General features: G+C 36.9%; 1 protein-coding gene across 1 annotated transcript in view; it reads left to right on the top strand.

The window, feature by feature from the left end:
- The first annotated feature begins 3,385 nt into the window (after window positions 1-3,385).
- Window positions 3,386-16,438, top strand: part of LOC100376308 (uncharacterized) — a 138,905-nt gene continuing 125,852 nt past the window's right edge. The window contains exons 1-2 of the mRNA XM_085502838.1: window positions 3,386-3,660; window positions 15,963-16,115. Coding sequence (XP_085358964.1) covers window positions 3,600-3,660; window positions 15,963-16,115 — 214 coding nt within the window. The 5' untranslated portion in view covers window positions 3,386-3,599. The remainder of the gene's footprint in view (window positions 3,661-15,962; window positions 16,116-16,438) is intronic.

Below are 16,438 nucleotides of genomic sequence, written 5' to 3'. Positions count from 1 at the left end.
CATTTTTATCTATTTTAAATTCTTTTAACGGAATACAAATTCTGTCTTCGTTTTGTAAGCCTTTTAGTCAGAGCGTTTCTGAATTTCTTATTTATGCTACATATATTGTTTGAACTGGTAGTTTTTGTTCACTGTATTGTGAGAACATAGTTTTTTGTGTGTTTGTTTGTTTTTGTTTTCGTTTTCCATTTACGTATTATACAATTAACGGTTTAAACTATAAAAAAATCTCGGATGGTGCAGACCTACGCATCTCATGTCCCCACATATTGTGACTTGTAAGGCAACCAAATCATTATCTCTGCCAACATTTAACAAATTGGTCATATCACCAACGGCGACCACTCCAAAATCCGCTCATGATTGTTATAAGATATTTTCTCGAGAAACCTTTTGAGTTATACATAAAAAAAATCATTTCTAAAATTGATGTTTCCATAGTAATCCGCACTAAAATTTATTTGGCTTGTATCAAAAGAAACCCTTCCTAGAAACTAGAAATTTCGTGAGAACCCGAGTCCATCAATAACCTTTAAAATTATAATTTCCCGAAATTTGCTCTTTCCATGGTAACCATACTCGTATCTTTACCAAAATGTAATGGATTCGTACGTGTGCCAAGCGCCTAGAAATTTTATGAGAATCCATCTATAAATATTTTAAGTCATTCTGTTAAGAGACAACGGTGGTAACAAGTCATACATAGTATTTATATATTTTGTCATATTTTGTTTCCTGCATAAAATCTAGTATCATTTACATTTGTATTTGACATTAGTTCTCTGAGTCCAGGGTTTACAACCGCGTATACAAGTACTTAAAATACTTTGTTTTCTACCATAAAAATTAAAACCTAAAATGTTCAAGTTCATTATGAATAACTGTTAGGAGAATTCTAATTAAAATCAAAAGTGACACCACTCAGCATCACGTGTTAGTGGGCACATATCCAATGCATTATGGGCAGGGTTCCCTGTTGAATGTAATGTGAATAGTATCTATTTGTGAAAACATTGTATTCAATATTTATCATTTTTCGGTAGCATATTATTAATATTATATCATTTTTTTTTCAGCCCATGTACCGAGCAAAATGCCGGGATGCGGGGAAATATTGTCACTATAGCAACCCAATCATTCTCTGTATCCTAGTGATATGAATCCAAAATGTAACAAGAATAAAATGTCATATAATCTTCAATTAGGCTTTAACTTCCTCAATATCACGATATCATTTCAAGGCCGTAAACTCAAGAGTCATAAACATATTTTCGTCGAGAATGTCTATACTACTGAACTGTTCGTAATTTCTTACGATTCCTCTCCAACTTTGATTGAATATTCCTATGTTATTGTGAATTTCGTTGAAAAAAAATACATCAATTTGGGGATACACCCTCTATATGACATTTCATTTGTCGCTATTAACCATCCCTCGTGATTTTGCCACCTTTGCAAAATTGCATATAATATCAACGAATTCGACTCATCAAAAAGAAGAGACTATTCAAAGTAACTTGACAGCGCAAGCAAAGTGCTTAATTTGCATAATTGAATGGCACCATTTATGTTTACGCTTTTAGTTGCATCTTTTGCTGTACGTCACAACATTCCGTCAACCTACCGTTGCTTAACAACAAATGGTTGCAAAAAAGTTGTGCCCGCGTAAACTGCTTTATGCGCCGCTGAGACAGTGACGATCTGGGTCAGGAATGCACCAGGAATTCCCGCATAACAAATTGGCTCATCAGATTTAATTGCCGTATTTTACACGCAAAAAACATCGACAGACTTTCAGCAGAAAATCTTGTGCTGGGGTGTAATTTCACAACCTCTAATTTATACTAGCAAATAAGTCATGGGATTTATGGGACACCTCTATCTCGTAGTTGCGATTACAATGTAGTTACTGAATATCCGACATATTATCGATAATAACATTTTTAACCCTCATTCTTGATATTATTTCACCCATTTTGTTATTTTGACCTTCCACGTTGAGTGAAAGGACATGCCCATTTTGTCCTCGCCGATTAAATAGGTAGAATCATTATCTCCGCAATCAGTAATTGTCCGAGCTTTTTTATACTTGTGTACGGGTGTGTGCGTCTTCTGTTTGCGTTTATCCAAGTGAGCTCACCAACGTTATTGTGGCATTTGTATACGGGGTCAAAATATGCACGAACACTCGTAGAGTCTACAGTAGTCTGGGAGGGTTTGTCGTAGAAAAAAAACAATTAAGTTCATTTGCAGGAATCACCCTATAATAGTTACCCCGTTGTGTAACATGCCCCCAAAACTCTGAAAGCCGGTGCCTGTCATTCCAAATGTATTTGTTTACGAATGAGGTACACACAGAAACAATAACCAGTTACGTGATTTGAATGCTGAGTTGGGGGAATTTGAAAAGAGCCTACAGATACGTGCGTCTTACTGGTAAACACCGCTACTCCAGGGTTAAAGCAATGAATACGACCATTGACGCGAGTTGTGGGCCACATAGTTCCCATTCCTCGGTAATGACATTAGTTGGAAGCCCGGAGGATATGCATAAAACCTATGAATTAGTCCTTGACGATCAGATCTGTACATAATACCGTACACTGGGTGTAGTGTTACACTGTATATGGCCATCATCATCCATATTGAGTGAACACAATGCCGGAGGATGGACAGAGGGATGCAAAAATCAACAGGTTGTTTGTTTTCAATAAAAGTGATTTATTAGAATAAAACGATGAAAGCGTGATTTTACGTAGTTAAGTAGTTGACATGTGTACAATTCAGCGCTGTTAAATGGCTGACTGGGTATATTAAGAGAATGTAAAGCATTTCCGATGTATACCTTTAAAGAAATAAAAAAATTGTCGTACGCTCCGCGCTAACACATAATCAGACTGCTGTCCAATTGCGGTATTGAAACAATACCCAGAGTGAACTATAGTTTTGCAACAAAAATAGGGGGAATATATTATCCTAGAAAACACAGGACAATTATGATTGCCATGCAGATTAAAGCAAAAACCCAATATAAATCACGACCATGGCATCGAGTCTATAACGCGACCATATAAACGGATTTTAGAGATTACGCCTTCGTATGAATCATTGTGAGGCACGGACGATGATACCATAGTCTACGCGATTTTCATCTCTTCAGTATAACTGAGCGAACACAGAAATAACATTATAATTTAATCAGATAACGCGATATTTCCAGCAGATATCAACATGCACTCGACCGTTAATATTCCCATGTCCTTCCGATGTATTATGCAAATGTCCTACTGGTATATTACTCTGATTCCAGTGACCTTAAAATCTGCGCTGTAGAGAGGGAAAGTACTACTAGTGAATTGTGGGATAGCCGTCATCAATGTCCGCCCGATTAGAATATGAATGTCGCATTCAGGCTCATGCGAACTGTGTGCTTTGGGCGTCAGTGAAACAGGCGCGGCCAGAAACCAGCAGCGTTTCGCAGAGGACAGTGTATATTTGCCGTTATCTGAAGCAAGGAAAAGACAATAGGATATTTATTTAGTAACAGTTTCGACATAATGTCATCGAGGACGTAACCACTGTTAGAGAAGCGTAGAAATATGAAGACGGTGTTAGTCTTCGGTTTAGTTCTATTAGCGGCGGTAGTCACTGTAGCACAAGGTAAGTTCAACACTCAGTAGTTATTCTCGGAGATCTTACTCCTACACATAAGATCTCATTTATCTTCCGAGTGTACAGTATATCAAACAATCGATCCACGCTGTATAAGACCGTTAGATTCAGTGGCTTCTCCGTCAGGGCACAGCGTGCGTAACCCCGGTAGCTCAATTATGTTAATTCGCCGCAACCATAACATGGCATATATCGTCTGTGTGTTAATATACCTCCATATCAAATGCATGTAATTGTCACATGTAAGAAATATGGACGTGTATTCAATAACTTGTGGGTTACTAGCGTTGTTGACATGCGTGCTTTATTGGCCTGTAACTATCGTGTGTTCATGTGCGTGTGCATGTATCCGCACGTCAACGACGCCTTAGTCTTGCCACACCCTTGGATCGAGCCATGACAACTTGTTGTGGCCGCTTCCAGTATCAGTGTGCACATTGCAGAAATCGTCGCAAAATATGCGGTCACATCAAAGGACATTGTGGCACATATGGGGGAAGATTTACTTGCCATCCTGTTCACCATGGCAATCTCGGCAATGGCAAACTAGTATGCATACATATATACAGGCACTGTTGGGTGGTTATTCAGCGGGCAGATATTGTCCTTAAGCAATAACACCAGGTATTTGGCAACTGCCTATGACTTCAAAAAAAATGATCCGGAAACGATAATGGGCCATGAATTTCGTGAATAAAACAACGTTTGCTGTTTGTTTTTTATTTGACAAGTAATATACACCACACAGAGATATAAAAATAGATATATAGACCAAACCATGGTATTCGTTATTGTCTAACAATAAATAAAAGCAGGTAGTCAAAAAGTTATTCACGTCAACAGATCACTTTCATGATCACAGTTTCAATTTTCTTGTACTGTCGTTCTACTGTCTGATTTTCTCACAGCGGTGGCATTTCTGACAGGTGTGCTTAACACTGACCGCTGGTGAACAATTCACAGAGGTGAATGTCATTTTTCAAGTGACCGCAGCGTGTCTACCTACTGGAGCATATCAAACTGCTAGTGGGTGCACAGTAGCCTCGTGAACAATATATCGTGATACGTGACGTGACTTATCGTCAAGGTGGCAAAGATTGTGATCATTAATCTCACACTATTTACCAGATCAACATTCTAGAAGTAGATTACGTAAAATGACAAACATCTGTCAATCTACAACCATCAACTCGCAGCAAACAGTGTGCATAAACGGTGAGATATCGGATAACAACCGACATAGTAGTTTGCATGTATGACCCGTAGTCTAGAGAAACAATATACCTTGAGAGGAGTAAGTGCCTGCGCTAGAAAACCAATATCAATTAACGCATCTATTGTTAAGAACCGTGTAAGGGGAGCTATGTAGGGTGGGTGCCCGAAAAACAGTGCTTATCGAAACAAATGTTCAGGTACCATAACATGTATAACATAACTTAGTTTATGCTGACGTAATAGCGTAGAGTCACTTAACGAAACGATACATACAATACACTACTTGAGATTACAGAGGTTCAATTATTTATAAAAACAACAGTCAGTGATATGTTTTCTACAAGGAAAATTTATCACAGTGCATAGTTCGATGTTTGAATGCAAGTATATTCGTATACACCCGTGACCAAGGTCGTATGTATATGTATGTTTCGGGTGCGTACACATTTATACTTGACCTGTGGCGAACAAAACATCGTTTCAGTTCAAAGTATGTCAAGAATGTACTAGAGCGTTAGTATGGGTCCAGACTATAAATCTTGTTGGAAAACGTGGACCATTCACCGGTAAGGGTTGGAGGGGTTTCACTCGCCGTCGAGTCGACTGTGTTCGTAAATGGATTCTCATTGCTTTAATTTGCTTATATTCATTGTGTACTAATTCAAAGACTATATACTAGTGAGTATAGGGGAAGGGTTTTCAAAATTTGCTATGTGTTCAAGTAGAAAATGTGCTGTTTAATTTATCTGCCAGGACACATTACTCATTACTACTTTGTACAAGTAAAATCTAAGAACACATTTACTCACGGTATCAATATTTCAAAAGGTGGAAAAGACTATTTATAAACATAAACAATGGTGTCCCGTGATTCATTGGTGCAAACTCGGGGAGTGACTTGTTAACCATCATTCAAGGTTACGTTCACCCATTCCAAATATATGCAGACAAAAGGGTCGGTCCCTGCTGGTCACGACATCGGCCATAATCGACTCACCGGGGCAGGGATAGCAAACGTACAATGCTATATTATTCCGTTGCCATGCAACCTAATTACTTTCGCATTATGTAATGAACTAATTATACGACTTGTTACCAATAAATCAACGTGTTAACTGCCATTCATTGTAATTTTGGCATGCCGTTAATTAGTTTGTATACTCCTTCACATGGACGTGTCTTCGGGGCTAATAGACTGACCACACTCACTTATGCACGACGTTTTGCATCTCTTTTAGAGACGCCACTGACTGTGGTCTTCAAAAATATTTTATGATTAGTATCTAGCATTATATCAGTATTATCTAATTAGCCGCCATGTATATCCATCAATGCAAAATGTGGATAATTTAGCTGTTATGTTTTTCGCTAATTCAGATTAATCAACACAGCAAATAGAGACTGTACACGCACCTAACCTAAATTCCGCTTCTCATAATTCGGGCATTCAGTTAGCAGATTTCAGTACCATGTGGTAGTCCGAGTACGGCAACACTCTACTCAGCCTCGTTCGTAGCCAGTCGCGCAATTATCACTAAAATCGTTGTCCAAATATATATCTATCATACCACTGCCCGGCTGGTAAATTAAAACATCGGTAATTTTTTAAACATGTGCATGCACTTGACTACTTTTCTTGTCTGAACGCACGATACGGTGGTTGTAATTAATCATTGTAGTCACTGTTAGTTGTGGGTGAAATATTTTTGTTCAGTAGATGATTTTTTTTTAAATGGCAAATATTAGTAATAACTCTGGGCACAGCATTTGTCTGTTTATGTTCAACTGTCGCAATGTCCAAATAGCAATCTACTACTTATGTACTATACGTACTTATACATGTACTTATTTTAGGGTTTAATTGTTTATTCTAATTAGTCATATATATGAATAACGGCAAATACCCCCCCTAAATAAACATAAATAAACAACTTAAAAACAATATATAAAATGTGGAAATTAAAAAGAAAAATTTAACTTGGGTTTTAATCACACTTGCTGTGAATACACAGCGGGTTTAGTGTGTTTTAGGATTCAAGTTCGCATCCCTTTACATTGTATAGTACCATTGAATCATTGTAATTATGTCAACAGACAACAACAATTGTTTACACGTGTCTGAGGTTCTTCTACAAAACGAATACTGTAATAAACTTATCACATCGTCAGTTACAAAGGGTTTTGTGCGGGGTTATCAACCGCATCGATATGACTGTGCTCACAGCACAGACATTCCATGACATGCAACAGATTCCGTGGCGCATCTAAAAACTGCAACAATAGTCTACGGTTAATTGCAAACATTCCGCCCCACCTGTTCACACCATCAACGTTATTACTACAGTGACCTGGCGACACGCATATAACCGCCATCTGTGTATTGGGTGAGTACTTTGAGTGGATATAGAGATCATCAAATTACTAACCCAATACATATATTAAACGACAACACGTTATGTCGACGCCACCGACCAATTTAATATATTGTGGAAAAGAACTGGGATAAACCAACAACAAATAATAGATTTGTCCTCATCACGTTTATATTGCCCTACGTTTCATCCAAATTAACATATAAAACACCGCCCACCAGAATTTAAAACTAAATGGACACATGAATGCACTTAACCTAATAAATAAGACAAACAAATATATCAAAACGTGTTTGATTCAGAAATGTCTCAAAATTATCAATTGGGACACACATTATCATTTTCTCCCTCTACAAAATTCGTGTTTGTAGAAAAACTGTACAAAAATCCACATTTTTAGAGATTTTTTTATTGGCATTCAAGTTAAAGCTTATTTCGCCAAAACTAAAGAAAATTTCTCAACAATTATTATCAGCCATCTTATTACAACACATGAATTTTTTCACCAATTTCTAGAAATGATGAAAGCTTTTTACCATAGAAAAAACGATGATAAATAGTCCATTTTTTTTATTTATTTTATTAATGGCAGCCAACTTATACTTCAAGCAAATTATATTAAAACACATTCACAGAATGAATTTGTATGATTAATAAAATTTAAGACATACTGTTCAGCGTAACATGTTTTGGAAATTATAATCGTGCGTTTCTAGTTTTTGTAACTCTAAATTCGTGCGGCTAATGAACATTTATTACTGGATTTTTTTTGTTATATAAATATTCTCTAGTATTAAATAATACGGAGCTAGCGTTAGAAAAATTACTGCATATTGAAAGACTGCATTAAAGATCTAGACATTATTTTTGCCTGGATGGTTCGGTAAAAGTGAAAGGTTGTATTTTTAAAATGCGTTTAGTTTTTCTCAAACAAGAGTTTGTACAGAAGTCGCGACTGTAATTATGCAATTATATGCTTTATATGCTATTTTTCTAGTCATGCCCCCCCCTCCACGAGAAACATTCGAGTCGTGTTCGTCATAAACGAATCTATTACGAACGATTGCACACCCAATGATGACAAACAAATAACAAAGGTGTCAGTTTGTCTGCGTCGCCATTGCTGTGCTTAAAATAACTCACATGTGTACTATTCGTTTTTTGTTCTTGTTTTTAGGGGGTGAAATTGTACGACGTAATTTACCGTCCGACAAAAGAAAGTAATCTTAAAAAAAGAAACATTTATAGGACTCTTATTCATTCGCTCATGCCACCATGACGCAGTGACGATAAAAATGACAACGCCTTTTATTTATGTTATAGTTATATGGCAGCCGCATAGACTTACATGGTGAAGTGTTATTCATGATGACACAGTAATAAAACGCCCACGCGTTATAGTCCGCCAACCAACCCACCCGACATATTCCAGACTCCAGAACTTTCTGTAAGTTACCTGTGTGAGCGTAAATCGATGAAGAGTTTAGTAGTGGGTTGTTATAGGAACATGTTGGGGGGGAAATTAAACAGCGTAACATTGTAGGTTATTTCACATGGTCGACTTGGGATGGTCTCTATGGAAATAACAATTCTAGGATTTCTCTGTAGCATCATACTATATAGTATGTGGCCGCCATTTTGGATTGCACAATTGCCAACACCTTGAGAAGTTCTTCTTCACCGAGGGTTTCAAAACATCGTGAAGAACGGTCTTTTCAAATAACGCGTTCTGGAATGTGAATAAACAATTTTTTTTTTTGTTGAGATGATATAGCTATCGCAATTATTTATTGCGATTGTTTTATTTGGTTTGCTTTCTTTGTGTACTCTGTTGTGGTATAGGAATGTGTTGGATGCTCCACCCAATATGACAATGGGGTTATTCATACAAGAGTACTTAGCTAAAGAGATAATAGTACAGTGGCCCCTTTAACTGCTGGTTTTAAACAGTCAGTTTTTTTTTTTTTGTATTTTTTTATTGAAGTGTTGGGCGTGAACGTGACGTTTAACTGTCAGTATAAACGACATTGCCTCTGTCTTGCTCTTCTAATTATGATAGCAGTCATAGTCATGGTGTTGATGTTGGTGTTTGTCCCTCTCCTAGTACTTTTCTCTGAATAAACTGTACATGATTCGTTTATTTAACATAGTGCTTAGAATCTGCCTCCACCACCAAACAACCTGATTCGGAACTGTAAAATTGATGCAACTTCTGAACAGAGACTGTAACCACGACGCCTTATTGCTGTGTGGTCGAAGGCACGGCTTGTTCATTATGTTGACGTGCTTTCTTATTAAACACGGACTGACAAACAAAGTTGTAGAATCATTTCTATATACAATGTAACGTGTCAATACTCATCATTCATTCTGTCTGCCACTAACACTAACTGGAATCCCAACAACCGAGACATGTCCCCAAAGGAGCTTGTTATTGTACTGAAATGTGGGCTAAACTGAAAACGACAAGAACCGTTTTACAAGCTTTTCACGTGATTGGTTTAAACAGGTGTTCATATCTTATTTTACACGGCGTAACAGATCTGTGGCGAAGTAAATAAACACTACTACGATACACACTATGTATAAAGCGGGAATTCACACTGAATAGATGTTTGCTTGAATAAATATATTTGCCGTTCAGAACATCCTAAGGGGTCACATTTGAAATCATGAGGGGAGGGAGCTGAAAGAGTGTGACCAGCCAGAGTGCATTTTGTTCGCGTCATTTTATAGGTATTTCTTTTTTGAATAAGAAGATAACAACAATGAACTTCATTGATATCGTATCCTTTATAGGATAAATAAAGTGAAGATGAAATAAAAAAAGAGAAAACAAGATAATAATAATATAATAATAATGATGATAATCACAGGCAAACCTTACAGATATGCCTCGATATTAATATTGTGGTTTATTTGAATGTACCAACACTTGCAACACCTGGAAAGATTGTGTTTTGGTGTCTAGCTTGATTTTTGTACTCAAATCTTTCAGCCACCCCTATGATTTCAAATGGTCGAACCCTAACTCATTAGCAAATGTTTCGACAATGACTATTAGTAATGTTGACATTTATAAGTTCACTATGTAAATTTGTTAAAAAATGAATAAACTACCGAACTCATTTCAGTGTATATTATTCCCATAGTTTTTTTATAATGATCTACATCAAAATATGAGAACCCTAATTTTGTTGGGTTATTTCAAGTAGCATATCTGATTTAACACAGGCATGACAACTTTCTAAGTCAGGGATCGTTGTACTATAACATGTCGTATCACAATTCCTATACACAAACACGAACAATTCAGCGTGCACTTGCCATATTGTGACGGAATAGCGAAGCCGATACCCGATACCTGTTCGAGGATGTCGAGGACCTAATTTCTAGAATTTTGGGAACGATTTCGAGAGTCAGCAATTAGGATAATTTGTTATTCTTAATACCCTCACAAGTCAAGCATAATATGTTGTCCATTAAGCGATGTTCTGACGTCATAGTGTTGTTTTTTTCATTACCTCACATAATCGTATATCAAGTACATCACTCACAACCAATCATGCAATTACGTTCCCATGTGCACAGCCATGCGCAAATCCAGCAGGAAAAAACAATTCTCGGCAGTGAATATTTAGTACTGGTGAAATCGAAACTATTTGCGTTTTTTGATGCGCGTGATTTTTGATGTAATTACATCAGCAACTGTAGCCTCGTTCAAGGATTGTTGACCGTGTGCACACGGTGTTCAGCTGACGGATATCTAAAATTGCACGAGATAACATTTTTTATTCTAAATTTCGCGGTATTCCTTACCTAATATGTCATGATAGAGAAATATTAATAAACCACTAGCGAATTATAACGAACAAAATGGTGGCCGTGATAACGTACTCAGGCAAAAATCACAACATGGCACTGAAACCTGCAGCTGCTAGCCGTGGTTAACAGTTAATAAACGGCGAGGGGAACCCACGTTTTAATAATGCATTGCCATAATATTGGAATTACACTCGACGCTATTCAAAATGTGAATCATGTACCGTGACAAGTATATCATGAATCCAACTTATATAGGGGAGCTACTGGACTGGAACTATTCACCATGGGTACGTTGGGGGAAATGCTCAAAACGGGAACGCAGTCAATGAATTACAATGTGAAAAAACGGGAACTATCTAACTGACATAGTGTATAATCGGTTCTCTAAAAACTACAGTATTGTGTAGTACCAGTGGGGTGAAAAACCTCGGGTGCGGTTCTTGTAAGTCAAAGGTCATGAATACAATATAAAACTTATATTGATTGCAGCGAAGCGTCGTGGCTACTGGCCAATGCGTCTCAAAAGGCGCTTATACAGGGTCGCTGGCGAATGAAATTGCTCTCTCGTTTCATTGTGTCGAACAAGAAGCTAACAAAAGCCAGTGTTTCCCTTGGAAACCATGTGACAAAATACAAAAGCAGCGCATTGGCAGTGGGGGTTCTTTCCCTTGTCTGTCTGCTTGCATAGAAATTATGCCAGTGATTCCAACGAGGCAACCATGTACAGCTTCATAAATTAGAAGTACGAGAAGTCTGTAATTATAGTTGTTACTGGGCAAATTTGTTGAATAAATTTGAGTCAAATGATTAAAACAACTCTTGGATGGAAATGAGGTCGCTGATCTTCAATCGATGGGTGGCATAATCTCTGAGTGAATTCGGTGATTTAATTCACTTAGCAATATAATTAAAATAATCGAAACCAGGGTCATTAGAGATGGAAATTATTTCAGAGGGTCAAACTCATAAACATAATTATGATTCATAGATTCACAATATAATATAATATAATATAATATAATATAATATAATATAATATAATATAATATAATATAATATAATAGGTATCCTTATGTTCTATTTTTATACACGGCTCCTTGAGTGTCCGTTGATGAAGATAAAGGATACAGCCTGTCTGTATCTATCGTGACTTCCTTCCTTCCTGACGACGATGTACTCAGTCGTTAATCATATGGGTTGAACACGTGTCATCTGTCGCTCTCACGGGAAGGGGAAAGCGATTTGCTAATGAAACACATCATAGTTAGGGTGATATTGACAATGTACTTTAAAGCAGGGGGGATTTATTTCTTTTTAGATGATTACTCTTCGCGTTGATAATGTGTGTATTTCAAAAATTGAATGACATTATGCAGATAACATCGTTTCAAGGTCATTGTCTCTTGGGTACGTGGTAAATAAATGTTCTGGAAGCATGAGACGGCGTTAGGTGTACCCAAGAGAGAATTAATGTATGCATAACTGATGTTGTACGGCGTAATTTCTGTTCCAGACAATTAACGATGGTTAATATCTGACATGCGTCGTCGCAATGTGTATATATTATAGTTAAATTCACGGTACACGCACAATGAATAATAATTATCATGATGGCGCGTCACACGCGATGTAATCTCACTATGCGAACAACCATTCAAGAAATCCAACTTTTGATATAATTTGATCATTACCTAAACGTGACGTCAAACATCCTCTTAATAAGTTCATTGATATTTAATTAGACATGTTACACTTCAACGACAAAGTATAGTTTCAATGCACATTAATACAGACGACAACAGAATAACATTTCAACGAATAATAATTTTAGAACTATTTCCATAGAAATATCAAATCTTCAAATTTTCCTAATAATTAGTGACAGCCAAGTACATATATGTTGTGTTCATTATGATTTAATTAATAAAATGTTAATATGAAAATGTTATCCGGGTAAATGCCAATACCAAATACGCGTCAAAAAATCAATACAAAGAAGCCACGTTATCTCACGTTTGATCTAACAACCAGGCAATATCGTGTTTCTGGTAAAAAATCATTCACTAATTCCATATTTATATCAATAAAAAAACAAGAATCTTGTAATTGAACTGAGGTGGGTCGTTATAAATATTACATTAAAGGTAAAAATCTTAGTTTTGGGGTGGAGTTCGGATGGGCGATAATTTGCATAATATTGTGTTCAATTAAATACACGTTTATGTGCTAACTTTGACGTTTGACAGACAGGTAGTCTCAAATCAAAGGCACACAAATGCGCATAGGAGTTGGTCTGCTTATGCATACAACTCAAACATTCTGTAATTGAAAATTGTATTAAAATAATTCACTTTGATAATGGGTATACATTCCATTCTAGAGAAAGGATTCTGGTTGGGCCAATCAGAGAAGATAAGTAATTTCTAGCATCGATTACAAGAATGTGAGTCTTTAATCTGACTGCGTGGAATTTCATTGAACTACCAATCACACACATACACATTCACCGTGTATTACGACCCTCCCTGACATGCCGTTCCATTGTATGGAACGACCCTTGTTGACCCTTCTTACTGACTGTGGCCGCATACCAAGCACCAAACAAACGTGTATGGATAAAACAGGAACACAAAGGGCTGTTCTGTCTGACGGCGTCTTAGATGTACAAGTTGCAGAGAAATGTGAAACCAATGCATGCTTGAAAAAAAGTGCAAAAGCAAAGTTGGGTCAAATATAAAATACGAAATATCACGCCTTGGTCGGCACAGACCGCCCATACTAAATGGCGGGAATGTTCGTACTAGTATATTCATATACGGAAAAACGTAACATTGAATGCCACTCCTTTCTGCTATACATCTAGGTTGAGTCATTTCAAATACGTACCCCCTCGCGCGCATCCAAGCCTGAGGTCATTTGAATTGTAGTATTATAATTTTTAAAATGCAACGTCGAGCGATATGTACATTTTTTTATTAATGTTTCGACATGGCGAAAAAGGCAATTACTGTGCTTTTGTTTATAATATTGAATTGTACATTTTCTTCTATGCTATCTTCATTGCACGAAACGTCTAGCTATTTTTAATAGTTATTTAGGACTACGATTACTAAATATTATCTACTATATATCAAGCCTGAGGTCGGTCGAAATTCACTATCTCCTGTCCGAGTCCGACTCGTTTGCTTATCGAAGCTCGGAATAGTATCGCCTGTGAGTTTTACTTCTTAAATACCATGTATAACATGAGCAATTCCTATTTGAGTAAGTCTGGAATTTTAAAGAAAAAAGAGACAGCAGGGACACAATTACCATGCACATTACCCTGACATCCCGGGGGGGGGGGCTCACCTGACCTAATTGATCGCAACAATTCATGGCAGTATACGCATAACAAAAGCACAATAATTGCCTCTTTCACCATGTCGAAACATTAATCAAGAAATGTACATTTCGCTCGACGTTGCTTTTTAAAAATTATAATGCTACAATTCAACCACAGGCTTGAATGTTGCCATGGCACCCACGTCATTTTGAGTTTATACAATTGAATACATTTTGCAAAAATCCGAACGACGCAATCAAACAAGTGGTTTCCTCGCATTATGCACGATACATATTACTATGATCCATGTCTATGCAATTCATACTCTGGTTTTTTTTTCATAAAAACACGTGACTGTAGATATTTACTCAGCTTCAATACCCCTGATTGAATGAGCCATACATCTGTTAGATTTCAGTGGTTAAGCGCCATACAACAAAACATAGGTTAATTGTGGTCAACCCGTGGGACGTGACTCTTTAGTTAATACATATAAATAGGTGTTTGCTGTACGAGTTAGTTAAAATAAGTCCGTACTGATCTAGCGGGAGTTAGCGCAAAATATTATGGGTAACCATTATATAACGCGCATTGCGCACTGTGATTGCAAACTTTTGTTATTTATTTTTTTGTGTATTAATGTTCGTTTAATGTTCGAAATGGACAGAGATGTTGACTGATTGTCGAGATTGTGTCAACAGAGTTTAAGTACATTATCACGGTGACTCTACTAGGTTCTTAGGGGTTTCACATTTGAAATCTGAAGGGGGAGAATTCGTGTTTTTGTTTGTTTGTTTGTTTTTTTGTTTTGTTTTTTGTTCTGTTTTTTTTTTTGCAAATATTGTATTAACATATGCCTGACAACAATCTTTATTTATGTTCCTACCACTTCTTTCACATTGTGCACTCGTCGTGTAAGTTTTCTTGTTGTTCACGCACAAGATATTTTTTTCTTACAAGCTCCCGCATTCTACCCCAATTTTTCATGTTCGGAGCCTTCCGAGTTTTCTACTATTCCAATTTTATTTTATTCTTGGATGTGTTTATAATTGTGATATAAATACGCAGTGAACCCCAATTCATTAATGACCTATGCGCTACGTAACAGACATGGCGTAAATATACCGAACATGAAATATGAACCGATACTCAAATAACAGTACATGTATATTTCCCGAGTCTGTAGTATGGTAAAACTTATGGTTTTGATGGCTTAAGTTAAGCATTTTATTATTATTTATTGCAAAACTATCACAAAACGGCAACTCGACTCAATACAACCCTCTCTCATCGTTATCCGATTAAGTATAAGTGCTCAGGAAAGGACACGCTTCAACGGAAGACAATTTCCGACTTCTTTGATTTACTGTAACCATTTGCTGGCGTGTTCACAGAATAGTTGAATAATACTTTGGTACCCATAGTTGACTAAATGGGCATTCTTTTAAATTTAATTTGCTGTTTGTTGCGATTCCCTGCTAATTGCTATTCTTTACATTAACATTGAAATAGAATGTTGTATATTTATTTATGTGTGGTTCATTTTTCAATAGATGCATGTGACGACGAACCGTGCGGTGATTTGGGGCCATGTTACGAGAGGCCCACAGTGCCAGAGACAGAAGGCAGTGCAATTCCACCTTACGTTTGCGAGTGCCCTGGAGACGAGTATCTCATGGGTGAAACATGTCAAGGACAAGCATATGGTAAGTTTTTAGAGGGTCGAGCTGATGCCAACGATATTTTGAAATACAAAGTTCTATATTCACACAAGAATGTATTACTCAATGATCCGTCGTATCGTAACACCATTTGCAGGTTTATACACGCAAAAGCCCGCTATGTTTATTACGGCAGCACATATTGAAATCATACTGGAAAGATTGGCGTAGCCCTGCGTTCAATATACTTATATTTGTTTATTTACGGATTTATATTCGATGACGTCAGCATCTTGTAAGCTCGAAGGTGGTTCGTACACATACATAAACACAAGTTTTCACCAAGTGACTACTGTTTTTCAGTGTGT

The sequence above is a fragment of the Saccoglossus kowalevskii genome, chromosome 8 (genome assembly GCF_978046115.1).
Source record: "Saccoglossus kowalevskii chromosome 8, keSacKowa6.1, whole genome shotgun sequence".
Classification (NCBI taxonomy): Eukaryota; Metazoa; Hemichordata; class Enteropneusta; family Harrimaniidae; genus Saccoglossus; species Saccoglossus kowalevskii.
Note: the sequence above shows the minus strand (reverse complement) of the source record. Positions and strands in the feature narration are given on the sequence as shown.